Here is a 25,913-nt window from a genome sequence, read left to right on the forward strand (position 1 = left end):
GAATATTTAGACTCGCGGGTGGCGACCACACTAGTTGGTGGGTCAAAATTCTCTCGACTTTCAACTAGCAAACATTTATGTCAAGTGCGCAACAACTTACTGTTTTCTTTTTACGACGAAATCAATTTTAAGCAAAATTTTTTAACTGTAGTGCTGCCGAAATTATCAATAGACTGAAGAAGCTCTGTGTATCAAGAATAGTATTATCGACTATAGACTAAATTGATCTTGTATTGCGTTGAAAAACGCATAACTAAACTTCTAGAAAATAGCTCCAAACATGTTTAAGTTAGCACAAAGGCTATTGCCGCAGCAGCGTTTACTGCAGCGCCCTGCATTAATGCGTAGATTTATATCAACCAGCGACGAAGTTAAATCTGTGGATACAATAGGCGGCCTGCCCTCTGAATTGGTCATCGAGCAGAAGCTGAAGAAGACAACGAGGTAAGAGAAAATGGAAGATGAAACCGAAATTGTTTACATTGTGATGCTGCTCCGGCCGCTAGGGGCGTGGTATAGTTGGAGTGAAAGTGGCCGGTCACGTAGGCCGCAGACAGCTGTTGCAGCAGTATTTTCCGTCAACATCCCTCATTTGTAACAGTATTTTTCTGTTATTATTATATTTACGTTATTCATATTTCGGTTTTGATTTCGTTTCTTCTACAGAACGTTATCAACGCTTCAAAATCATTCAGTGCCAATTGCAGCGCGCGTCACAGTTTCAAAAGATGAAAGTCGTGACTTTATGGCCGTATTTCCAGGTGAACATCAATTAGCATGAGAATGCTAAAAATTTGCATTTATATATTTGTATATGAATGATATTTTATTTATACCGTTTCAGATGTTGTCCGTGACCTAACCACCTATACAAAGGGATTCAATTGCAATGATGCTGTCAAATGGTTCGCCCAGGTCATGCAATATAATGTGCCCCGTGGCAAAAAGAATCGTGGCATCTTAACGGTGCTCACATACAAAAATCTAGTACCTGCCGAAGACCTAACCCCCGAGAATATAAAACTAGCTCAATATTTGGGCTGGTGTGTCGAAATGGTGAGGACTATTATTTTGTGGAGTCATACTAAAAAATACTAAATTTGAATATTTGAAAATTGTCCATAATTTGCAGCTGCAAAGTTTCTTCATTATATCGGATGATGTGATGGATAACAGTACAACGCGCAGAGGCCAAAAGTGCTGGCATCGGGTGGAATCAGTTGGCCTTATAGCCATTAACGATGCCCTTATGATAGAGAATGCCTTGTATGCGATACTCAAGCAACATTTCAGCCATTTGGATTGCTATGTGGCTTTAATGGAGCTGTTTCACGAGGTCACCTACATCACAACTTGTGGACAATCTCTCGATTTGCTCAATTCGAATAAAAGTGTCTCAGAGTTTACTATGGAGACGTACAAGGCAATTGTGGACAATAAGACGGCACATTATTCCTTCTATCTACCCTTTGCTCTAGCCATGCATTTAGCTGGGTATGTATTGACAACTTTAATTATTGACTTACATAAGAACCTAATTATCTTTGCAGCTACAAAGACGCCGAAGCATTTAGACAATCAAAGACGATTCTACTAGAAATGGGCCACTTTTTCCAGGTGCAAGATGATTTTCTTGACTGCTTTGGCAATCCAGAAGTCACCGGCAAAGTGGGCACCGACATACAGGACAACAAATGCTCCTGGCTCGCTGTGGTGGCTATGCAGCGCGCCAATGCGGAGCAGAAGCAAATCATGATAGACTGCTACGGACAAAATGGTAGAAATATAAAAGCTATTTATACCCAGATACAACTATATGTTTTTTTTATATACTTGCAGACCCCCTCAAAGTCGAGCGTGTTAAGGCTCTATATAAAGAGCTTAGCTTGCCCTCTACATATGCCATATTCGAGGAGGAATCTTACAATATGATAAAGACTCACATACAGCAAACATCTCGGGGAGTGCCGCATCAAACATTCTTGCAAATACTCAACAAAATCTATCAAAGAGACTCTTAAGCATTATACTATATGCAAATAGTATATATAATAAACAATATAGAATTTTAGTCTAAATTGCATTGGCAATGGTATATGCAATAAGTAAAACATAGAATTTTTTGAACTCACGAAATATGTTCTGCTTTTAATCATCAATCATCAAAAAATCAATCAATCATCTGTAAAATCGAAGGGCGCAAAACGTTTACGAAATTCAACAACATTTGCTTTTTCCTCCTCATTGTCAAGCAGACAATCCTTCCAATTCACTTTCTCATCACAATTTAACAAGTTCTCCGAACAGAAAACATCTCTATAAATATAATTATAATAGTATATAAATATCTATAAATAAGCAAACCATTTCAAGTCCAGGCAACACACCTGGCAAAATGCAGCGGAAAATGTTTCATTTGTCGTGTAATTAGGGCGGTATCATCGGGCAGCTCTGCCAGGAAATAGGGACCCACTTCAGGTAGCATTTTAGGTGAAGTCAAGGCGGGCAATGTTTCAAATTCTAGATTAAATTCCTCAGCTTTATCCTGTAAGCGGGGAGATATTATAAATCGGATATTTATGACTCAATAAATGAACTGTTAGTTTACAACTATACAAAAAACTTGTAACGAAATATAAATGTAGTCTGAATATCACCTCAAAGCTATGTTTTATCTTCCACGCATAGCCCTCCTCGAAGCCTATAACGTCTATAATCAAATGTGAAGTCTTATAATGTCGCTCCGTAAAGCAAGCAACTTGTCCCAGGCTTTTGAAGAGTTTACGCAAAGCGTTCTTAAATTTAAGCAGCTCTTCCCAATCCTCCGAGCTGAGCTGAGCAGCACAGGGTATATGTTGGGTTGACAAGATCAAAACATGTTGACTATTTATAGGTCCCTTGGCCAAAGCCAAATAGAAACGTTCACCCACAGCGATAATCAAGTGCTTTTCCACTTTCTCCGAAGACAAACAGAACCAGCAGTTATCTGTGAAGATATATCAGTAAACTGAATATGCATGCATGCATAATGATTTCTGATAATATTTCAGACCTTGGTCGATATGCATTATCCTTGGTCGCTTATCACGCTTGTCCGTTTCGCTGCGTCGCTTCCGATTGCCACTCGAGTCCATATCATAGAAATATTGTCGACTCTCCGACTATAACAGAAAGATAATATTATGTATATATGTACATATATATTGCTAAACTCTCACCGTTTCATTCTGGTTAATAACGCCATCCATCTTCAAGCCAATAAACGGGCATTCGATTTCATTTGTTGTCTTCTGCACAAGATCAAGCAAACGTGCTTTGTCCACAGGCTTTAGGCTTAAAGCATAAATATATTTAGCCTTATTTGCATTGCCCACATCGGCGAGGGATATAAATCTCGTACACAGCTCAAATTGCGTGGTCTCATCCTTGGGCATTCGGAAAGGCGGGCACTCGTAGTAGACACCACTGATGGCACAGAAATGATAGCGAGGTTTAATTTCACGGCACAGAAACGATATCAGCTTGGACGCCTTTGACTGTGGGGTGTATAAATAAGTAATAATTTGTTTATGAACTAGAATGTATCATATATGCAATTAGTTACATTCTGTTCCTCCTGCATGCCGTAGGGCCATTGGGAAGTTAAGAGTACATCGACGCCCCTGTAATCCGTGCCACAGTTCTTTGCAACCAAACAGGAATTGCGCACAGCTTGTACATCAGCTTTGGTAAATTCATGCTCGCTGCATTTCGTTCCACTGCTCGCTGCTGCTTCAACGCCACTTAAATAGGCAATTTTAACGCCGCTACTCAGCGTATAAACTCCTCGTTTGCCTAAGTATGTTAGATTCGTGCAGATTTCACCATCCGACAAATCTTCGTAGTATTTTTTATCCTCCTCCTTATTGGGTCCCAGTATATAGGTGGGCACGGTAACTGAAATATACATAAAGTTATAGCAATTACAAATTATATTCATAATTTTTAATCCACTCCACTTACTGTGTTTAAAGCCATTCTTGTAGGCAATCAGCTCCTCGTTTTGTTTTTCGGCGCCAAAAAAATCACCGACACAGCACAAAATCTCAAATGGTCCCGCTTTTTTGTTTACCTGCTCCACTCGGCTGAACAGCTGCTTGAAACGACCGCGCACATCGCCCACAACTAATCTGTTATTTAATTAATAAATTAAATTAAATAATTATTTTCCATATATTAGTTGTTTTTATTTTTGTTTGTCTAAATACATTTTATTATTCACATCCATCTGCTTCTTTCGACTTGTGGCGTTTGTTATCGATATATCCGATATATCCGATATTTCGATAGCCAACCAACCAACAGCTGATAGAGCTATGTTAATTGTTAACAGAGTGTAGACTAATGTTAGTGGACAAGCGAAAGGAAGCTGTCATACCAATACTAATACATTTTAAACTGAAGGCACACCGTTTTTTAATATTTTAACCAGTGCCTTGCAACTTACAATTAATTAGAAAACTACAATTAATATCATTAGTTCAACTACTCTTCTGGTAATTATTAAAAGCTTCTACAGACTTAAAAAGTTGACCCCAATGACCGTTAAGCATTTCAATTTTGGGATTACCAACAATTATCACTAATCATAAACATGTGTGGTTTTCCTTTTTTTATTAAAGTTGTCACCTTGAAATCTGAATAGCTAAATGCGCTAATTGTACTTCCTCTAAAATTACTTTTTAATTTATCGAGCGAGACATGTATGTGTGTATATTGAAAATTCATTTGACGAAACTTTAACCAGTTTTCATGTCCACGATGTCAACGTTCCAAAATATGGTATTAGATTTGACATTGGCACCAAATAGCAAACAATTGCAACAATGAACCCCTGCCCAGAGTTATTTGTTCTGCGTGGCTGGTTCTAATAGCATCTAAACAGTCTCTCCATTCATATAAAAACGTCACTTGTTTAAACTATTTTTACAGTTTGACTTGAAGCATCATTCAAAACAGCTATAGCTGCAGCTATGTGGAGTTCTAAAAATATTGTGGTTTTCGTTTTGCTGGGATATGGATCGATTGCATATGGCCAAACAATTGACTGTCAAAAACCGCCGCCATTATTGGTATGTAATGTGCTAAAGAATTCTGGAATTTTGTGGTAATTTGGTAGCCTAATTGAAATTTAAGGATCCTGCTCTTTGCTGCCGGGATGGAGGACGCGATCAAATTGCCGAAAAATGTACAGAGAAAGTTGTAGGTACAGCAAATGGTCAACAAAATAATGGACCGCCTACCTTGGATACGGCAACGGTAAGTGGGAATGAACAAAATTAGTTTAAGCTCAAGGCCATCTGAAAAAACCATTTCCTCAACTTCGATAATTAACGAATTAACTATCGCTTATCTCTTAGTGTCTGGCTGATTGCATTCTCACAACATCCCAATACAAACGAGAGCCGAAATCTCTCAACTTGGAGCACATACGCAACGATTTAACTGCCAAATTCCCAAATGATACGCTTTATGTGGAGGCTATGACTGCTGCGTTTACCAAATGTGAGCCAGAAGCTCAGCGTAGATTGGCAGCCGTTCAACAATTTAATCCAAAGCAACCAAAATGCAGTCCATTTTCAGCCATTGTGCTTGGCTGCGCCTATATGGAATATTTTAAAAATTGTCCCTCGCATCGCTGGACACAAAGCCCACAGTGTGTAATGGCCAAGACATTTGTCACTCAATGCATAGTTCAAAATAATTAATAATATTTATGATTAACACAATTAGTAATAAAGATTTTTTACTTTACGGAAATGATTGATATTTTTAGTTCAAGTTTTGTTTAAATAATTTCCTAGTGTTTGTGTGCTTAGTAAATAAATTATTAATTTCCTAAAATAATTTCACCATTTTAAGCTTAAAAGTTAACAAGACGTGTATGGTTACTTTTTCAAATAGACATTTCCGTTTTAAGTGTGTACATATTGCATTTTATATTTTCCAAATATATAATCGCTTAGCAACCCTGCTTGTGATTGCCTTAGTGTGAGTATATAGCTGTGTATGTGCGCGGCCGCGGCGTTTAAAAACATATTTAGTTAAATTGATTGAAATATGGATTTTGATGAGCAGATAAAAGGATTTCGCGAGTGGGCTACCAGCCTAGGCTGCCCGCCCGCCGCGCTGCCCAATGAGGACGCGCTCAAATCGTAAGTCTAACAAATTCGCTGTTCTAATTCAAGTCGAACTGCCATTTTATTTTTTCATTGTAGCATATCTAAATCGCGTCAAAATCAACTATTTGTGAATATGCAGTCGCGCATTCAACCGCGCCAGAATGTGCGAGAGGTGCGCGAGAATTTGCTGATTGCGCAGGTGGCGCAGCATAAGGGAAAAGTGGTGCCAGCCTGTGGACGCAGCTTTCTGCCACGCCAGCTACAAATTCATCTGAAAATGCAGGACTTGCTCAAGGAGAAGGAAAAGGAGAAGCTGTGTCTCGCCGAGGCTAAGAAAGAGTACGATAGCTTGGCAGCCTCTATCAAAACAAAGAGTAAGTGCAGCTGCAGCCGACGCTCAACATGAATCTGTTTTATAAGACTCTCCATCTATCTCCTGCTGCTTTTAGATATTCAAACGATTAGCGCAACACACAAAATGCAGCTGCACCAATCCAGATATCATTTACTCCAACTTAAGCTGGAATCTCTTAACAAAACCTACGATCAAGAGCTCTCGAACAAGGCACAAATCCTATCCACAATGCCGGTGAAACTAAATCAAAAGAACGCCAGCGAAAAGTTGGCCACAAAGGCCGTGGAGCAGGCGCTCAAGGAGTTGGAACAATTCTATAAAATCTGCAATGCAGATGGCCACAGTAGCCAACAACTGGCAGAGGCGAAGAATCAACTCTGGTCGCAGATGCGACAAATCTTTGCAAATATACCAAATGTTCTGCTCTTCAATGCGATCATGCGCATCAAGGAGGAGCAGCTGCAGCAAGTGATGCAGCTGAACAAGAGCAGCCAGCACATTGAGACCATAAGCTCTCTGTCCAAGCCAATGCTAAATAGCTTTGACATTAAGTTGCTGAAGACAAAGGCGGAGCTATTGGGCCTAGTGGCCAAGCATTTGTCAGCACAAAATGAAGTTGCACAGCTGGAGGAGCGCTTCGCCGCTGCATATAGCACATTCCTGAACGAGCTGCAGAGGAAAGTGAATAATTTCAATGCAATCAGCACCGAGGAGGAGGAAGAAAGCAGCGAGGAGATCATCTCTGAATTTATACTCCAATACAATTTGCGAAACTTCAATCATGCACGCAACGAATATCTCAGCGAACAGATTGAACAGCTTCGCCTGGAGCTGGAAGCGGGCGTGCGTCAATTGGAGAGTCACGAGTTGCTCCTTTGCTCCATCAAGCAAATCTACGCCGAAATCAATACCTCCATCAATGGAATAAGGCACGACATGTTGCAGCTATCGCAGATTAAAGAGAAAATTCTGTACTCCAAGAATATCTTGAAGAATATGCTGGATGACATGCAGGCAACGACGCACCAACAGAATGCCAAATCTCAGCTGTTCAACAGCAAGCTAAAAGTGGGCAACATGTCGTACCTGGGCATGGAGAGCTTCAGTCTGGCCAACGACAGCGTCTTCTCCAGCACAAAACTAGAGTTCGATGCAAGTCCAATGGAGACAACGCTGCGTCGCAGCTTTGATAACACAATTGTGGCAGCCAATTGTACCTCGACTCCTATGTTGCCGCCGCCAAGCACATCATCGCCTGCCACATTGCCCTCTCATCTGCTGGAGCTGAATACCTTTGCTGAGATGCCACTGGAGAAACTCAGCTGTGTGCCTCGCAATTGGTAAGGCTTATCTGTATATATTCTGTAGGCAGTGAAATCTCTTACTCATATCTGTACACATACACATACATACATAAGCATTATATATATATATAGCTTGTCTGTTTTCATAATTGAATTTCCCTTTTCGCAGCACTTTTTTGCTTTCGGCCAATCCGCTCATCGTGGAATCACAGGAATTGGCCTCCACCATGCAATTGGCTCCTGGTCATTTGCTAACCCCCATTGGGGCTCTGCAGGAAGTACGTAAACGCATTTTGTGGGCGTCAGCAATTGCTGAGCACACATCCGATTTGAAATTGAATTTGGAGACAATAATTGGTATGCTCGAAGCGCCCTTTCTCTTCTCTTTGTTTTTTGTTTTTGCAACTTCATTTCCATTTCCACTCTCGCTTTGCAGTCGATCCACACGGTTTGAAGCTGAGCGCCCGTCGCCAGCACGAGGAAATCGTACAGCTGCTCGATAATATCGAATCACTGGGCACTAAGACACAGCATCAGCTGCACAGGATCAAGCGAATCTATCGTTTCATAGTAGAGAATCCAATGCGTCTGTATGTGCCGCCCAACCGATGCTATAAGAATGCCAACTTTTCAGTCTACGAATCGGAATTCAATCTATATTATCGCATGGCGACAGCGGGCGGTTCGATTAAGTCTTAAGTCTAAGAAACTTTTATAATAATAGTATTTAAATGAACCCAGTGTGCTGTCTTAGGTTTACAAGTTAATATAAATTCAAATTCACATTTTCATTTTACACATTTTTTTGCTTTATTTTATGTTTTCTTTTCTCTTAGTTTGTAATACAAAAATTGTTTATTTACACCCAGATTCGGGTTAGAAAAGTATTAATTTTTTTTCGTCTTGTTATTCGCAATTTGTATCTTTGCCTCTCGAATTGTTCAGTTAGATGTATATCAAACTAATTACACACATACATATATAAAGAGCAGCACGAAAATACTTTATTATTTATTTAATAAAAAATAAAATATTTTCTCTTTTTGTAAACGAATTGTGGAAAATTAAACAATGTCATATGTGATGTATAGAACGGGAATGTCTGGTATATATATCTTATTATTATAATCTAAAGTTATTTAAAAATATACAGAGAGACAGAAAAAACGGACGGGTTTTGCTTTTTGGGATTCGAGTTGGGTTTTGTTTTTGTTTTACTAAATTAGTTTAAAATGCGTGAGCTCTTTTAAGAACTTAAACTTAACTTAAGATAAGATTGGACGTTTTATATAGACTGGAGAAAACATATAGATAAATCGAATTTCAAAAAGAGGATTTTGCGACAATGAAACTTCTACAGCTGATGTCTATGTTTAGCTATATATATTTTCGATATATATATATTCGTATATTCGAGATGGATTAGATATGATTATGTGAAGCATCGTTGTTGGTTTTAGATTGGCTTATCTGGAGTAGAGCACGGCCAGCACAATGCCGAGCAATGCCAAAGAGGAGGCAGATGCAGCAATATGTTCTGCTCCTCCGTAATACGCCTGGCCACAGGCTGGCGGGCAGACGGGTATGATTGTCTCGAACAGATTGACACGCGCCTCGGCATCGCCAAAACGATTTGTCGCCTTGCACACATAATCGCCGTACTGCCGCTTCTCAATCGTAATGACGCGCAGCGTCGAGTCGGTGTACTCATCGGCGGTGGCGAAGTGCGAGATTGTGTAGTGCTGATTGTTGGACAACTGGATGTCATCCTTGGTCCAGACAATGGCTGGTGGGGGATACGCCTCGATGTGGCACTCCAGATCCATGTCGTATTGCAGCGCCTGGCCGAGACGTGGCCGGGGCACAGTTATAACTGGTGCGAACTCCACCTCCACGTTGATGTTGCGACGATCACCTTTGCTGACGCCGTTGTCTGCAACGCAGTAGTAGGTGCCACGATCCTCCTTCTTCACGGACTTGATGCGCAATATGTTGCCGACATAGGTGGCACTATCTGTAATGAGAGAGCGAGAAAGGAGATATTTAATAAAAGCTGGACAAGAGATAGTGTTGGAAAGGCATAAAGAGATATATAAAGAGAGAGAAACAAGAGGAATCACACTAGCTGATCTAAGTTGTAGTTAGAACCGAGGGAGAGATTAGCGGTATAGAGAGGGAGAGTCGTTCATAGAGGGTGTTCAAGTGTGGCGAGCTATCGAAATTGGAGTTAAATGCTACTCGCTGTGGCTTTTGTGTTTGTGCACTCAAATCTGATTTTAATGAGGCGCCGCGTCGCATCCGCTGACTCTCAGATAGCGGGTGACCTTTTTTTGGAAATGCCACGTCGAGTGCCTATGTGCATTATGTAGCTATACATATATCTACAACAATAGTCGCGTTAATGACCTCTAACAAGCAGCAAACCATTTAGAGACACAGTCAACATTTTTGCAAAACTAACTTTTGTGTTTGTAAAGCGCGCGCATGCAGCAAGGGGAGGAGCACAAAAGGGGCCGAGAGAGTGGGTGAGCGCTAGAGAGAGAGAGGGGGAGGAATGCGAGTTTTCTGCATCAACTGAAGCATAAACGTGAATGGGAATGCGAATGCAAAAGGTGCTCGCATTCATTCAGTTCATAACCGGAAGTTGAAAACGAGTGCAATGCGCTCTGTCGATTACCTGTGCAGCTACCTGAGCGCCCACCTGAGGTCGGGGGAATGCGTGTGCTTAAGTGAGGTTAAAGTTAATGAGAGATATGAGCACGAACATGCATATGTTCCAATGTAGTTGTTAGATAACTTTAACCATATGAAGTAATTTCAAATTGTATTTCAAAATGAAAACATTGTTTTTCCTGTTCAATAGATTATTTTGTAGATTTAAGGGAGGTTGGAAGAGGGAGAGAGAGAGACGATGGGATTTGAGATATCTATATTTATATAAAGTTCATTTCATTGTTTTCTTTATCTATCATTCTCTTTATCTATCATATCATAATTATCCTTGTCAGCGTCATAGTCAATTGCCAATGGTATTATAGTGAATTGATAAGATCATTATGATTATCATTACATAGCATATGCCATCACTACTTCATCATCTGCATTCGTGCATCGCTGCCAAATCAAATGCAATGCACGCGCTCATCTCTAGCCTGCAAACATTTGCGGCTCTTTAACAATTGGCAGCTAGCACAACTATCAAAAGCTGAGCACACGGAGCGTTGACCGGGCCAACAAGCCAACAGCGAGCGACGAGCAGCGGGACGGAATGCCACGGAAATATGCCTTATGGGCAACCCTATGCAAAATGCCTGAATATGCGGGCGAAAAGGGGTCAAGGGGGTAAGTTATAAATGTGAATGATACATACAGACATATATGTATGTGCTTATAGGCGTCTGCTCATTCGACTGAAACATTTCAAATTAATTGCGCTGGGGAATCGAAGTAACGCATTTGATTAAAATTGAATTGACAGGCAACAAGAGGAAGAGAGAGAGGGAGAGGGAGAGGGAGAGCGAGAGAGAGACATGCTGATAAAGGGAGTAAAGGGCAATGCCTGACGACAATCGAATTGCATAGCTAAGCTGAAATTTCAATTGAAATACTTTAGATGCAGATGCTGCTGCAGTTACAGTTACAATTACAGTTACAGTTGCTCCGTCAGATGCGGGCAGCGGCAGCAACAGAAATTCATTTTGATATCGAACCAAGAAGAAAATATATATCAACTGTCACTAGGCTTCTATTTAATTAGCCCGAAACGAATCAGGTTTGTATACACAGTTGGCCCAGCTATGTGTGACACAGTAGGAGGCGTTGCTAGGTGGGTGAATACCCTGTAGAAAATGCTGAAATAGGCTGAAAATGTATGTCCTATAATAGTCTATACCCAAAGCATTTACAGGGTATATTTGAAGTAAAAATTTGCAAAACATTGTTAGGTTTTAAGTTTCATCTGTTATCAAAATTTACAGGGTATATTAAAAAGATTATTGTAGACACAAAATATCGCCAACTTTACAAATTCTTTTTCAATTCCCTTCCTCACATGTCTTCCACTCTCCCCAGTTATCATCATTTACAGGGTATATGTCATATTTCATTGTTGCCTTTGTTTTGCCTGAACGTGTCATTGGAAGAATACCAAGTGCAAGAGCGTGACAGAGCGTGTCCCACTCACAGGTTGAGCGAAACGCAGTGGCCATAACGAACTGTGCCCAATCCGAAATTCCCAATTCCGTATACCCGCATACCCATGGCCCCCACCTCCCGCCCAGTTGACAAATAGCTTCGAGTCAAGTTGAGTGTGAAATTTGTGAACATGTGTGCTGTTGCATGAAATGAGATGCAGGTCAGGTCGAACATGACGATATATGTTAACCGTTGCTCGCGAAGCTAAGCGATCTGCTAAGAGCAAATCTTTCCACAAAGTCATTAAGCTAAACTGAAGAGTCTTTAAACAATTGTGCTACAAAATTTAACTAGGGCGTGGCTGAAAACAAAAACCCCAAAAAAAATCTAGGGAAAATACCAAAACAAAAATTTAATTAGCTTTTAAATATGCAATACAAGAAGCGAGTCTCAACTTTCTATTGTAGAAAGAGAGGGAGAGAGAAGGAGAGGAAAATACTTCTTTGTCTTTGAGTTCATGTTCGTAATTAATGTCAAGAATTATGCACAAATGTTGACATTTTAGGTTAAATTTATTAAGCGAAGCGAGAAGAACTGAGAACTGAGAAGAAGAAAACCCATTCACAATAGCCACATGAATAATCCCCGCACATGACTGCGAGTGTGAGTATGAGTATGAATTTGCTTTTCCATTATTTTCCTTTGCTTGCTATGAAGTGACGTTAATTGGGCTTAATACGGCATAGAGTTACGGATCATATATCAAATGTGCAGGATAAACAATGCAGTCAAAATAATGTACCCTTCGGCCTGCTGCAAGTTCCCTAATTACGATTTGCAGTTCATATATCATTTTGATAACAAGGCGCTCTTTAAGTCAGAAATATCCAATTACCCTTACACATAATCTAGGGACTATTATAATTGTACACATGGCTCATATATCATTCGATGAAACTAGACAGCCAGACTGAAGACCTTAGGCAATTTGTTGTTATTCCTTGTGGTTTATATAATTATACGATATGATATAAAATAATAGTAATAGGAAGGAAAAATTTATAAATAATTTTATCAAAGAGACCTTAACTTTTCCAAGTCGCAGGCAGATTGAGTACACCATATCATAATATCTTATTATTATGTCTTTCATAAATGTTCTGCATATGTGCCCTATATATAATATACTCCATATTCCTAACATTTAAATTCACATTTCCTCCAAGCTCATATCAAGTGATAACCTTTAATTTTCCTGCATAACCGACTAAACTTAACTGATTGATATATAGAAAAAGAAAGAAGAAGAGCGAGCAAGAGCACGTTTTAAATATGACAAATTGAGAATGATGCCAACTGGAAATGGAGCCTGACACCGCGCTCAATTAACAAGCAAATGCTGAAAGCCCGCATTCAACTGAAAATGATATAGAGGGGAGATGTCAGGCAGAGAGAGAGAGAGAGAGAGAGTAACAGAGAAGAACAGAGAGAGATAATGATACAAATGGAGCTAATGCAGGGCCTAGCCGGAAATGATGCAACGCATACACTCGCAGCTCGCTCTATAGAGGCAAAATTAAAGTGGGCGGGGCAGACAGAGTCGGAACTGGAACTGGAGTTGGAGTTGGAGCTGAGACTGAAGTCAGAGACACAGTCACAGTCGGAGTCAGAGTCAGAGTCAGAGTCTAAATGCTGCGTTGTAATTTCAGTTACTAATGAGAGAATTAAAAACACTTTGCTTCAAGGGGCAGGAGAAGCAGCAATGATAAGCGGGAAAAACTCTCCAAAAGAGTGTGTGTGTGTGTGTATGTGTTTAGCTGCTGTTGCCAACAGGCAAGCAGGCAAGCAGCCTAACTAATGAAAGGAAAACACAAACATATGCCGGCTCACGAGCGTTGGTAATGAAAAATCAGACAGACGACAGCATTTGTTTAGGCCAGGCTAAGGAACCTGTCTGTAGCAGCAGCAGCAGCAGCAACAACAACAACAACAAACGACGTCCCTTGGGCAAACAGCCAGAGATAAATTGTCAGTTAAAGGCACAGGCAGGAAAATTGTGCAAAGTGCAAGGTGAGAAAAGAGCAGAAGACGAAATAAATAAGATGAAGCTGCCGGAGCTGCAGCAGCAGCAGTCGAGGCAACCTTTTGTGGCACAGGTAAGAGCAGCAGCAGCAGCAGGTAATACCTGCTCCCTAGAAACAAAATAATATGAGAAAGGATGCGAAATGTAACAAGGCCTCTTTTGTGGAAGGTCTCGACAGAAACTGAACAGAAATATGCCGACTCAGAGGAAATGCATTCAGGCTGGAGCGCAGCAAAGGTAAAAGGTTATAAACCGAGGCAAGAAAGAACGAGATAAGAAAAGACAACAGTTCGAATACCCTAACCAAACAAATGCAGTCCAAAATACAGGTGAGATGTGAATAGGGCAACATTGTAGCCAAGACAATGCCAAGAAACTAGATAATAAATTGAATGGATGAACAAATTATATCAAATATATATGTTTGCATTTCTTTATATCTGCTCTCCTCCAACTTCTTCATGACGAAAAGGCGACGATGTTAACTCTGGCATATACTAGTTTACTAAAGGAGTCGACTAGTGTAAACTAATATATGATTCTAGCTCTTGCAACTGCTTAAGGCTTATAGATTTAGAGATAGTTATTTGACTGGAGGAGGTTATTATTAACTTTTAGTCTAATAGTATTCTATTAATTTTATTATAAGCTAATTTAATAAAGCTAAAGTTAAGTCAAGTTTTTATATTTTGCAAAACAATTTAATCCCTTACTTTACTATAAGCATGAAGCATTGCTCATTCATGCATTCAGGCATCCCATCTTTATTCTAAAACATATCGTTTCGTTGCACATTTCTTCTCACATCGATTATGCTCCACTATAGAGTATCAAGCTAACCACCAACAATTTATTGAGGCAGTTATTTTCACCTGGCGGACCATCAACAACTTTTAGCGAGCCTCCGTCAAAATATATTTTCGAGCTGTTGAGTTTTTGAGTTATATATATTTTTGAGGGTAGCACAAACTACCCCTGCCACTGGGCCTAGCTGCTATCCCTAACCGCCGTAGCGATGCCTAGCATAACATTTTTGTTTATCGCCAAACGTTTAGTTTTTTTATTCATTTCGCTGCGCGCTGACTTGGAAAATTTGTGACAAGTTGTTGGGAAATCGAAGGGTTGCAGCACATGTATATACATGCATATACATATGTACATATATATAACGATTTTGGCTATGGTAAACTACGTTTAGACGGCGCCATTTTGGTCTGTAACAACCACCGCTGTTTTAGGTCTGATGAAAATTAAATGGCATGCAAAAATCTATTCGCACCAATCAAAAGCAGCGGTAGCATGAGGCGAGGGCAATTCAGCCAAAAAAAAAACATCAAATTGATGGAAAACGTGGCCAGGCGGTAGAGGTGTCTACCGGGCGGTGCCCTGCCTCCCCATCCCCTTTAACAGCTGCCTGTGGCCATATTTGCTTTTCCCTTTCAATTTCCTGGTTGTTGTTGTTGGTTTGAAGTTTTGGAAAAGCGCAGAAAGCAGAGAGCAGAAAGCAAAGCGACAAAACACAATCGACTCTTCAAATGTCAACATGGAGTTGAAGCAAAGCTGGGTTAAAGAGAACGTCCAGGTGGTTTAGTGACGGCATCAAGGTGGATTGAAGCGAACTCCAAGTGCGCTTTCCATTTGGTTCTAAGCAACGTTGCCATGTGGAAATTATGAATGTTAATGCAACATAGCAACGACAACGACAACAACAACAACAACAGCAACAACAATCTCATGTGACTCATCATAATCAAAGCGTCAACTGCAACGTCAACAACGACGTCGACTGCGCCGCCAGCTGAGCTTTTAATGACGCTCCACATTATTTCAGCACGTTGCACAGTGTCAGAGCCGAAGCAGAACCCAGGCACAGCACAACCTCTCCCAAGTTTCATTTCCAACTGGAGTCATGTCGCGTCTTCCCTGTCTCCTTCTGTCACTCTACGGCTCTCTCTCTCTCTCTCTCTCTTACTCTCTCCCTGGCTCTAGCTCTAGCCTAGTCTGAAATCCAATTAAAAAGTGCGCACACGTTGTTTGCTTCTAATGCAATTTTCACTTTTTTCTAGACGAGAGATTTCGTGCGTTGATTTGGTTTTTGCTCAACGCTTGCTATATAGAGCATATATCTTATGGCTGCATGAAATGCACTACAGTCTCTTAACTATGATATGCTTGTATGGAAATGTCTAGAGTTATGAAAGAATAAAATTTTAGAGCTCTTTTACAATTGAAAATCATGTAAGCCAAGATATCATAGAGCCCATGACTTAAGCAAAAGGCTGAATAGAAACGAATGTCTACTTTAAAACTTTTTTAACTATCTAGTTTCATGAGTTGACTCCGAGTTGAACAATAAATGCATAGCTATTTGTTCATATACTCTAATTAAACGATCTTTATAAAAGTATAATTAACTCTTAGAACCTGAGCTAGATCATTTTTAATGATGTGTTTATCACATCTTGGCTATAGATTACTTAGAGAGCATATAACATATACCTTTATCCTATCCTCTACTATATCCATACCAAATTTCATCTCTCAAGATTTTTCCTAACTCGAGTTACTTGAGGTTACAAATTTAACTTCTAGACACTTTTCAATCATTTGTCACAGCTCGGCAACATCTTCTGTTTGTGCCACGCATTGCAACATATCTGTCATCTCTTTCACAACTCTGTCTCTCCCTCTCTTTCTCTGTGTATGCTCTGTTATTCTTATTAAAAATTGCATCGCTGTGCAAATTTGCTGCCTCTTCCTGTTTTGTCACCCGAAACTCATCAACACATCTACATTATGAGAAGTCATCTTCCATCTTCTTCTTCTTCTTGTTGTAGGTGGTATACATATATATATATATTTATGTGTATATATCGAGCATATAACAAGCTCTTGAGACATGTGAATGCACCCACTTTGGTGGCTAACGCATCAACCTTCAACAATCTCTCAGCGACAGCAACCGCAAGCCCACAAAAACGAGACACCCTCCGGACGCAAGCGAGACTTGAGCCACCCCCACAGCGCATCAAGCCTACCCAGTCTCTCTCTCTCTCTCTCACACGCACACTCTCTATACCCTGTAAGCCTTGTACAACTTCCCCTCTCTCTCTCTCTCTCTCTCTCTCTATCTGCACTTCACTCTGTGTTGTTGACTTTTGAAAAGTGATTTCTTCGAGTAGAGCACATTATAGCTACCCGGCATGCCATTTATTGGATTTATAATACACACACATACACACAAACACATACACTTACCCGAGCAAGTCAAGAATTTTGCAGTTCAGCACTCACAAAAGAACCAACTCAATTGAGTTTTTTAGTGCAGATTACTTTTTTATTTTTTTGATACAAAAAAATTTCGTCTGATTGAATTTACGTGCAGACTGTACTTGGGAATACATATAGGATTTCTACTATAATAAATAATTAGAATAGGAAATTCTAGTTCAAGTGCTCTACCATAAGAGTAGTTGATGAACTATAGTTACCAATTTAACAAGTTCTAGTTCTAATTCAAGTTCAATTGATCGCATAGCTGACTGAACTGGTAACATTTACTGAGCACTGAACAAGTTCGCCAGTTCTATTTGACGACACATGCACAGAAACTTATTTCCAAGCACTAATCCAAAATAAATCTCCATATAACAGCTATTAAAATAGCAATAATAACAAAGAAACGGTATAAATCTCCTGCAATATCTGAGATTCGGAGTGTGCCTAAATAAATACGCATAAATCCTGAAAATAAACACAAATATTGCACACCCAAAAAGAGAGAGCGAGAAGCGACGAGGAGAGGGAGGGAAATGTCGTACCCCAAACCAAATGTGATAAGGATTAAAAAGCCGGTTGGATTTGTCCTGCGTGTGACATGGGACAACGAAAGTGCTAAGTAAATAGAGAAATTGCATTGAAATACGTGAATTACGCGCGATAAGCGCCATGAACAATGGAAATGAGAATCAGAATGAAAACGAAAAGAGCCACACAGATCTACATAAGTAAATATATATGTATATATTTATATGGGTCTATATGTACGTGGCAAACCCTTAAGCTTACTTTGGGCTTAGGGTTAAAAGGTTATAGCGAGAAGGTAAACTCACAAAATGGCGGAAAATGTGCTGTGAAATCTGAGTTAGGCAAGCCCAAAATGGGTTTATGCATGGCGAATGTCTAGCCGGTTTTCTATATTAGATTTCCCACGATTTGTAATGCGTGAAAGTAAAAAGTTGGCCAATAAATGCGAGCTTGATAGCGAGTGCGCTTAACATGCTTCAGGCTAACATTTTGGTTTAACAGACAAAGCTATGTTAAGTCCATAGAGCTAATATTCTGACTTTAATAACTGAGTAGCTATATAATCTTAGAGCAGTTCTCAATTTTTCTAAAATTATTGTAGAATGATGACGCTCAGTTTTCACAGAGAACTTTGAGCAATATAGGAACTAAATGAGATATTTAACAAAGATATCTCGAAAAAGAACGCCTTTTCTAAGTTGCTCATCCAAAAGACATGAAGTTTATATAGCCTAGAAGATCATTAAACTGTTCAAACATTAAGCCTAATTAGAACTAAAATCTGTACTTTCCCAGGAAACGTTAAGTGGTAAAGATGAATTCTATGCAGTCGCTTCCTTTGCTATCTGCCATTTTTGTTGCTTCTTCTCCATCCTGCCTTTTCCTTTCGCCGCAATAGACCCCTTCTCGTTGGATAGCAATAAGTTATGCCAAACGTTCGCTTTGAAAACCCTAAAAGCCACAGAAAACTCTTCTCTCTGCTCTCATGAACCAAGGAAAATCAAGAGCGCTTGGGATTTGGCGGTTTTACAGCCAAATCGTCTGCTGCAAAAGGCGCCAAAGGCTGCAAAAGGTATATATGTATCTATCGTAAAAGGCCCAGCAATTAACTAACAAGTTAGCTGGCCACTTACAGCTAAACTTTTAGCCACGTCAAAGCAAAGAGTGAAAAGCCCCTCAGCCCATTGTCCAATGTCCAATGTCCACTGTCCACTGTCCGTTGCCCGTTGCACGGTGCCTAGTTACCAATCCCTTCTTGTTGCCGGTTTTTGCTGGTCGTTGCCCTAGCAACCAACATTCATAAACAAGTTTTTCAGTACGTCATCATAACGTATATTGTTGTTCTGTGGTTGTTAGTTGGCAATACCCTGTAACTGTTGCTGGACATGGGGAATCTCGATATATGGGTTTGGTAAAATAACTAAGTAGACACACGTCTCAGTTCCTTCGTTTGCTCTTTAATCCGTCGTATACCCCTTTCAATATGTAATCTGTTACTAATAAATGAGCTTATTATTTACAGGACATTTCTACATCTCCTCTTCCGGTTCAACTATACTCTATAATATAATACTATAAGCAACTTGTTCATTTAACTGACTGATTTCCTGATATAATGTATAATTTACAATTTTTATGCTAATTACAGGGTATTTTTTAGTCGTCATTCATTGCTGAGCACACTGTAAGAATTTTCCTTTTCTTTGTTTCTTTCTCAATTATACTCTACTTTCTGTTCCTTACTCCAACACACATTTACAGGGTATCTCCTAGTCTAGCACAAATGCCCAGCACACGCCACTGGTTCCTCGCTATTCTATGCTACCTCTGGCAAGTAGAACACAGCGCCATAATACGCTCACAGACACAATGCAACATTCTAAAAGCTGTAGACCCAAGAGACAGGGAGACGGGGGCCTATATGTGGCACAGAGAGAGAGAGAGAGTGAGAGAGGGGAATTATGCCCACATATGCAATAATAAAAGCATAAATAGCCTCAACTCTGCAGCTGCTTCCCTTTGCTCTCTCTCATAATTACTTGCAAATATTTGAACAGTATCAAAGTGGATGCAGCCAACAGATACAAATTCGATTGCATTTGGAGAGGGTATTACGGGTGAGGGGGGCCGGGGGCGTACCGGGTTGACTTCTTGAGTGGCATGCTAGCAATTTTTCATTAAATATATTTTGGCAACAAGGGCAACTAATTTAGCCACGCCCCGTTGCGATCTGTAGTGCCGCATCGATTGCGCAACGCAATGTTTAAGCGTAAATTTCATAAAAAATAACTTCGGAATACAATTTACATAAAATGGGTGTTTTCACCCTTGGGCTACTTAGAGCCAGAGCAGCTTAGCTTAGGGAAGTTCAAATTGAAATTGTATTTGGTATTTGATTACGCAATTGGAGCACTTGAAAAAAATGCGCTCGAGTTGTTTTAATTTGCATAAACGTTTTTACGCTCAAGTAGAGCTCAGCTCCCTCTTGGCAAATGGGCTTGGATGAGGGAGAAGCTTGAAGCAGTCATGTGACAAGCGATCACACATACTGAGATCTATCGGATATATATATATGTATGTATCTATATAGGCATATAGTATGTATATCTCAAGAGCATATCTTTATGCTTCGTTCCACATTATTGTCCAATTAGCGTCAATTGGCTGCGGCTTAAGAAAAATGTTATTTCGAAAACTTATCGCTCGATTGGCATCTAAACATTCGGGATAAGCGCGTACTTATCTTTATTTAGATACGTTTTATGCCAGAAATGTTCTTTATGTTGCCGATGAATGGAATTTACTTCCTCTTGAGACATAACAATGCATGAGCGGCTATATCAGCTATGATCAGCGAGATAGAATGAGAGTTGAGCACTGAGGAGGAATTTCAGATACAAATTGAGCAATTTTATATTATTTACGACTTTACTATTGATCTAATTAAACACTGATAATTGATTGATAAAAATCATTGTTTGGGTATAAAGTAGAAGAAGATGAAGGAAGGAACCTACAAAAAAACTGCCTTCAGTAATAAGAGTTTCTTTCTATATTCTATACATTCTATAAGACATGAACTGTGTTCCTTCCTTACTTCAATTCTTTTTCTTCAAGTATATATTATAACTTTTTAGTTTCGGGCCAAAATATGAAAGAACAAAACAGAATAATCCAGCAGGATTATAGGTAAGAAGAACCACACTTTTGATATAAAACCCAGCTTTATTTCCTTTCGTAATTCATATTAGCTTCCCCACTACTTTTCAAACTGCCCTCGTTTGTGGCAGCAGCTGGCTTATGTTTATTGGTTTTCAAATAATGTCCGAATTATGAAACAAATTTGCGAGCGTTGCAAATTGCAAGGGGCCGGGTCATTGTTTGTTTGCATTTTATTTATTTTTGTAATATTTTCATTTCTTTTAAAATGCTTCTTTTTTTAGCAAACGCAGCTCGAATTTCCAGAAAATTGAAAACTCAATTCGATTCAGTTTTTTCGGCCTCACGTGAATCGCTGTAGCTGGGCCAAGGTAAGAGTCGCAATTAAATCACTGGCCAATGCAGTTTTTGCATGGCAAAGCAAAGAGCAAAGGGGCAGCGGCAGTGGCTGGGGCGTGGCTAAGGTAAACAGCCAGGTGCTTCATTCTGTGCGAAGTTAACGCTTGGGCTCAATGAAAGGTCCACACATCGATTTGCATGGCAAAGCACAAATTGAGCGCTTGATAGCGAGAGTCAGAGATGCACATAGGCATGCATACGCCCTATATACCCTGTAAATGCAAGGCAAATGTGGTATGCCGGGTGTAAAGTGTGCAGACAGCAGTCATTCAAGTCTATATATATTTAACTATATATTATATTTAAATACATATATCCAGGCCAGAACAATTTCATACCCCAAATCTAAGTGATATCTACTTTCTATATGCCCTGACTATTTTCCCAAGATTTCTATATATTGTTATAGTTTTGCCAAACATAACCAACTTCTATATATCCTTTACATTTGCATATATTTTCTATTCTTCTCCTTCAGGAACTTTATCGCGCTCTAGCTTCATATGCTTTACAGGATATCTGCTAGTCGACTAACAAGCATCCATCGGCACTTTTGCCAACGGAAGCGCCTGATTAGGGGTTCCTTCAGCCTTGTTGTTATTGTTATTGTTGTTTGTTTGCTGTTGTTTGTATGCGTGTCGCTGTTTTTCATTCTGCATGTTTTCTGTTATTTTTTTGCGCTCGCGGCGAAGGCGTCGCCCAAGCTCGAAAGACCCTCTGCTGCTAGCTGCTGTAGGATCGAGCAGGACAGGGCTGGGCAGGGCAAGGTAGGGTTGCTTAGGCTGCGGCAAATGTTTGTTTGCAGTCTTACAACTGAACAGGGGGCAGCCACTGAACAGGAGCAGCAGCAGGAGCTGTGGCAGGGGCAGGGGTTACGGATAGGGTTTTTTGGGCTTAGGGTTTGTGCGCGCTTTCTTTGTATTCGCTTTCGTTTTTTACCTTTTTGGCTTGTAATTTATATATATGTATATTGTATAGTATATATATACATATATATATTGTTTATTGTTTGCATTGTTTATGCCGGCTATCAAAATACAAATTATGCACACGCCGGGGCGCTGCAGCGCAAGAGAGAGGGAGAGGGAGAGGGTGCGGGGCGAGGTCGGTCGCCATGGCCTTAACAGTTGCAGTTTCTATTGTTGCTGTTCGTGTTATTTGTGTTGCACTGTACCCAGAACCAAAGCCGTAACCGTGTCTGATGCGCAGCAACGCCTGCTGCCTGTGCCTTCCTTTTGCCCTCAGCCCTTGCCTCGCACTCATATGTTACCTCAAACGCTGCCCGGCCAGGCCCACCTTCTATTTTTTTTTTTTTTTTTTTGTATGTTGCCTCCCGCTCCGCCTTGCTGCCAACATCATCAAACGGCGCGTTTTCAAGTTGCGGAAGCAATTGCGCGTGCTGAAGTTGTCGAATGCCTCGAATACGTACACAGACTGCACAAAAAGCTTCTCTAGTGCCAAAAGCAAGGGCGCAAAACTCTCTTTGCCCAACGGCTGCACTCCTGTACGCCCACCTCCCCACCTCCCCGCCTACCCAGCTGCCCACCTCTGCACTCTCACCTACCTTTCGGCACTGCACGGCTCGTTGGCGCATTTCAAAGCTGAGCTGCGCAGCGCGATTTCTGTTTGCCCAAGCGCTTTAAATTAGAGCGCTGCAAAAAATTTATCGTGTGAAAGTTGACAGAAGGGAGCGACGACGAAGACGACGATCCTACGACAAGGACTTGCCACATTTAACTTTGATTTATTGTATAGGTTTAGCTATATATATATATATATATATATATATATATTGTATATTTATACCACCCTGACTAACATTGAATGCAGCAAGTTTCTGAAGCGTGTCCCAAGCCCAAGCCCCTATACCAAACTTATAGCTCGAGCACCCCCATCCACTTCAAGCCACAGCCCAGGTCGTTCTTAAGTAGCTTTCAGTTTCAAGTGCCCCAGCTCGTACGGGGCACTCACACACACCCAAACAATCTAGTTGATAGCCTTTTGATAGACGATGCCAAACAGAAAGCAAATCAAGGCCAAACTAATTAAAGATTGCACAAGCTAAGCATAGAAATGGGATTGATATAGGGTCTATTAAATGAGGCGGGTGTGTCCAAAGAACAAATGAAGCGAGATATGTTCAAATAGTATGGCAATATAGCAATGGATATATAAAATTGGTTATCAATTTCAGGAGGAACTCGAAACTATCAAAGGCTGGGGATAATACTGCGGAAAAATATAGTTTCTCCTGGATTGGTCACGCTACTTTAAGATTAGATTTAAAAACTTTAAACAAAAAACTTGGATAACTTTTTCAAAGGATACTTTTTATATATGGACTCAGAAGAGTATAATAACAAATCCAAGCAGTGAAAATAAGTTATTATGCACAGTAAGCCTATAATTGAAGGCCTTTAATGTTGTACAGGTGCATAGATCTATGGAAACCATCCTTACTATCCTTACTTAGATCCTGAAATTAATCCGCTGCCTAAGCCTAATTGTAAAACTCAAGAAATTCTAGAAAGACATATTCGTCTGCTCAATATTTCCTTTAATATTTCTTAGTATTTCCTAATTGATGGTGGCTATGGCTACCGCTGCTAGCGTCGCTGCCGGCTGCATTAAGCAAATGACGCTGCAATCTTGTTAAACACGCTGCGAGGCTTAAAAATCAATTATGGCTGCACAACCAGCGGCGCGGCGTCGTTTATGGCACGCAAGGTGCTTAGAACAGGTAGAATATAGCATAAATTACGCACCTGTAAGGGATTAGCATTGACCTTGCTGGCTGCAGGTAAAGAGCTATTCACTTGCTGTTTATTGGCTTTTCGCAGCAGCAACAAAAGTGCCTCATAAAATTACAAGTGTTTGGAATTTCCAAAGAAAGCAACGACAACAACAATGCACACAGGCAACGAACTTCAAGAGCGCAAAGAGAGCAAAAGCTGCACGTGTGTGTGTGAGAGAGAGAGGGAGAGCAAGTGAGCTCAAGCTGAGCCAAGCTTAACGCCCCGAAATACTTGGCTATATTAATACTTAATTATATTATAAGAAACTGAAAAGCCAAATTACTACAAAACGTATTTAAGAACAGCTGGAAAATGCAAAAAGCGCAAAACATGCAAAACAACAATAACGAAAGTCTAGAAACTAGCAAATAAACAAACGCGCAACGCTGACGCCTGAGTGAGTCACGGTCACACGCACATACACATACACGCACACACACACATACTGCTACACGCACAGAGAGTGGGAGAATGAGAGCGTAAGAGAGGACAGCGCCCCAAAAGAAACAACAGACATGTCATGTCATGTAAAGCTTCAGGTTAAACGTCTGTTAATGGGGGCGCAGTGACGGGGTTAGCAAATGTTAGTAAATAATTCAAATAATACGGAATGAGACGCACCCGTTGGCAATATGGCATTGTTCTCGCGACGCCATGTGATGGTCGGTGTTGGGTAACCGCTTGCATAGCATTCCATTTGCACCTCGCTGCCCTCGCTGGCCACTATCGATTGTGTCGAGTTATCGGAGATGACGGGCGGACGACGCACAGATAGCTTGACGTTGGCGCTCACTTTGTGCACCGTCGAGATGACCACCTGACAGGTGTAGGTGCCAGCATCGGTCTCCTGTATATCCTTGATCTGCAGCTTGTAGGTGGAAGAGTTGGGGTCGTAGCGCAGCGAAAAGCGCGAGTCTTTAATCACCAGCGTTGAGCCCGTCGATAGGAAGACTGGATCCGAGTCGGTCTTCAGGAAGAGCACGTTATATTCTTTGGCATATTGCACGGAGCAATCGAATTCAACGGTGCCGCCAATATCCTTGATCTGCTCCTGTGTGATGTACGAAATCGTTGGCGTTCGTTGCGCCTGTGCACATGCCACCAGCATCAGCAGCAACAGTGCATGCCACAAATTGTTAATCTTCATTAGCTCAGCTTGCCACATTTTGGTTTAATTTCGATTTGTTAAGCGCACACCTATTTCGCACCACACCCTTTTGTTATTAATTTGCAACGGCCACAGCAACTTTTCTTAACTGTTCAAGAAAAACGCGCTGAAGACGTGCCCAAATATATATACAAAAACAGTTAGCTTTCTCTCTTTTTGTTGCACGGCGCAGCGCGGATGCTGAACGATCGACACACACTTGTTAGCTCGCTCTAAGCTGGTTTCTTACTTTATTTCACTCAAACAGCGTGTAAGTGTGTGTGTGCGCGCGCGCTCTTTAACTCGCTCTCACTGTTGTCTATGTGTAAGCCCAGTTTACTTGAATTGCAATTATGTTTCAACACACACACACAATTCACTGACTCTTTCTCACTTAAGACGTCTGCACACTTCGGCTGTCACGACACGAATGACTCGAATATTAAAGCGCGGCGGCAGCGGGCGCTTGCGTAAATTGTAAACCGCTATTAAGAAACAGATACTGTCAGGTATTTTTACAGCACTGGTTGTTTGAGCATTTTGCGTCGCTGTTATGATACAGAGTTTTG

The 25,913-nt window shown here is 40.6% G+C and overlaps 5 protein-coding genes and 1 long non-coding RNA gene across 6 annotated transcripts; 4 read left to right on the plus strand and 2 right to left on the minus strand.

Moving 5' to 3' along the window:
* Positions 1-17: 17 nt before the first annotated feature.
* Positions 18-2,663, plus strand: LOC6578418 (farnesyl pyrophosphate synthase). The gene is made up of 6 exons (XM_002004294.4): positions 18-444; positions 667-761; positions 845-1,056; positions 1,133-1,494; positions 1,551-1,777; positions 1,840-2,663. The coding sequence occupies exons 1-6, from the start codon at positions 281-283 to the stop codon at positions 2,019-2,021; spliced, it is 1,242 nt and encodes a 413-aa protein (XP_002004330.1). The 5' UTR covers positions 18-280; the 3' UTR covers positions 2,022-2,663.
* On the minus strand, positions 2,119-4,348 carry LOC6578419 (CWF19-like protein 1 homolog). The gene is made up of 8 exons (XM_032729659.2): positions 4,248-4,348; positions 4,003-4,169; positions 3,605-3,936; positions 3,219-3,536; positions 3,053-3,161; positions 2,658-2,986; positions 2,388-2,545; positions 2,119-2,316 (listed from the first exon to the last, which is right to left on the minus strand). The coding sequence occupies exons 1-8, from the start codon at positions 4,265-4,267 to the stop codon at positions 2,175-2,177; spliced, it is 1,575 nt and encodes a 524-aa protein (XP_032585550.1). The 5' UTR covers positions 4,268-4,348; the 3' UTR covers positions 2,119-2,174.
* A 39-nt stretch (positions 4,349-4,387) lies between these two features.
* Positions 4,388-5,799, plus strand: LOC6578420. Its single transcript, XM_002004296.4, has 4 exons — positions 4,388-4,535; positions 4,972-5,111; positions 5,176-5,298; positions 5,400-5,799. Exons 2-4 carry the CDS (start codon positions 5,013-5,015, stop codon positions 5,745-5,747), a joined length of 570 nt encoding a protein of 189 aa, XP_002004332.1. The 5' UTR covers positions 4,388-4,535; positions 4,972-5,012; the 3' UTR covers positions 5,748-5,799.
* A 221-nt stretch (positions 5,800-6,020) lies between these two features.
* LOC6578421 (augmin complex subunit dgt5) lies at positions 6,021-8,616 on the plus strand. The gene is made up of 5 exons (XM_002004297.4): positions 6,021-6,194; positions 6,258-6,535; positions 6,611-7,856; positions 7,990-8,177; positions 8,257-8,616. The coding sequence occupies exons 1-5, from the start codon at positions 6,100-6,102 to the stop codon at positions 8,517-8,519; spliced, it is 2,070 nt and encodes a 689-aa protein (XP_002004333.1). The 5' UTR covers positions 6,021-6,099; the 3' UTR covers positions 8,520-8,616.
* A 574-nt stretch (positions 8,617-9,190) lies between these two features.
* On the minus strand, positions 9,191-25,785 carry LOC6578422 (lachesin). Its single transcript, XM_002004298.4, has 2 exons — positions 24,819-25,785; positions 9,191-9,834 (listed from the first exon to the last, which is right to left on the minus strand). Exons 1-2 carry the CDS (start codon positions 25,360-25,362, stop codon positions 9,287-9,289), a joined length of 1,092 nt encoding a protein of 363 aa, XP_002004334.1. The 5' UTR covers positions 25,363-25,785; the 3' UTR covers positions 9,191-9,286.
* On the plus strand, positions 12,718-14,452 carry LOC122757747. The gene is made up of 2 exons (XR_006357882.1): positions 12,718-14,110; positions 14,206-14,452. It is a non-coding gene; the product is annotated as an uncharacterized LOC122757747 (long non-coding RNA).
* Positions 25,786-25,913: the final 128 nt, after the last annotated feature.

The sequence above is a fragment of the Drosophila mojavensis genome, unplaced genomic scaffold, assembly GCF_018153725.1.
Source record: "Drosophila mojavensis isolate 15081-1352.22 unplaced genomic scaffold, ASM1815372v1 contig_80, whole genome shotgun sequence".
Lineage (NCBI taxonomy): Eukaryota > Metazoa > Arthropoda > Insecta > Diptera > Drosophilidae > Drosophila > Drosophila mojavensis.

Bases quoted from the DNA above. Each gene is read 5' to 3' on its own strand.
- LOC6578418 (XM_002004294.4), top strand. From the start codon at position 281: ATGTTTAAGTTAGCACAAAGGCTATTGCCGCAGCAGCGTTTACTGCAG. The intron at 445-666 runs GTAAGAGAAAAT...TTTCTTCTACAG, and splicing joins AAGCTGAAGAAGACAACGAG to AACGTTATCAACGCTTCAAA. The intron at 1,495-1,550 runs GTATGTATTGAC...TTATCTTTGCAG, and splicing joins CTAGCCATGCATTTAGCTGG to CTACAAAGACGCCGAAGCAT.
- LOC6578419 (XM_032729659.2), bottom strand. From the start codon at position 4,267: ATGGATGTGAATAATAAAAT. The intron at 3,537-3,604 runs GTAACTAATTGC...TACACCCCACAG, and splicing joins GCATGCAGGAGGAACAGAAT to TCAAAGGCGTCCAAGCTGAT. The intron at 2,987-3,052 runs GTCTGAAATATT...ATATCTTCACAG, and splicing joins GATAATGCATATCGACCAAG to ATAACTGCTGGTTCTGTTTG.
- LOC6578420 (XM_002004296.4), top strand. From the start codon at position 5,013: ATGTGGAGTTCTAAAAATATTGTGGTTTTCGTTTTGCTGGGATATGGA. The intron at 5,112-5,175 runs GTATGTAATGTG...TTGAAATTTAAG, and splicing joins AAAAACCGCCGCCATTATTG to GATCCTGCTCTTTGCTGCCG. The intron at 5,299-5,399 runs GTAAGTGGGAAT...CTTATCTCTTAG, and splicing joins CTACCTTGGATACGGCAACG to TGTCTGGCTGATTGCATTCT.
- LOC6578421 (XM_002004297.4), top strand. From the start codon at position 6,100: ATGGATTTTGATGAGCAGATAAAAGGATTTCGCGAGTGGGCTACCAGC. The intron at 6,195-6,257 runs GTAAGTCTAACA...TTTTCATTGTAG, and splicing joins AATGAGGACGCGCTCAAATC to CATATCTAAATCGCGTCAAA. The intron at 7,857-7,989 runs GTAAGGCTTATC...CCCTTTTCGCAG, and splicing joins AGCTGTGTGCCTCGCAATTG to CACTTTTTTGCTTTCGGCCA.
- LOC6578422 (XM_002004298.4), bottom strand. From the start codon at position 25,362: ATGTGGCAAGCTGAGCTAATGAAGATTAACAATTTGTGGCATGCACTG. The intron at 9,835-24,818 runs GTGCGTCTCATT...CTCTCATTACAG, and splicing joins CAATGCCATATTGCCAACGG to ATAGTGCCACCTATGTCGGC.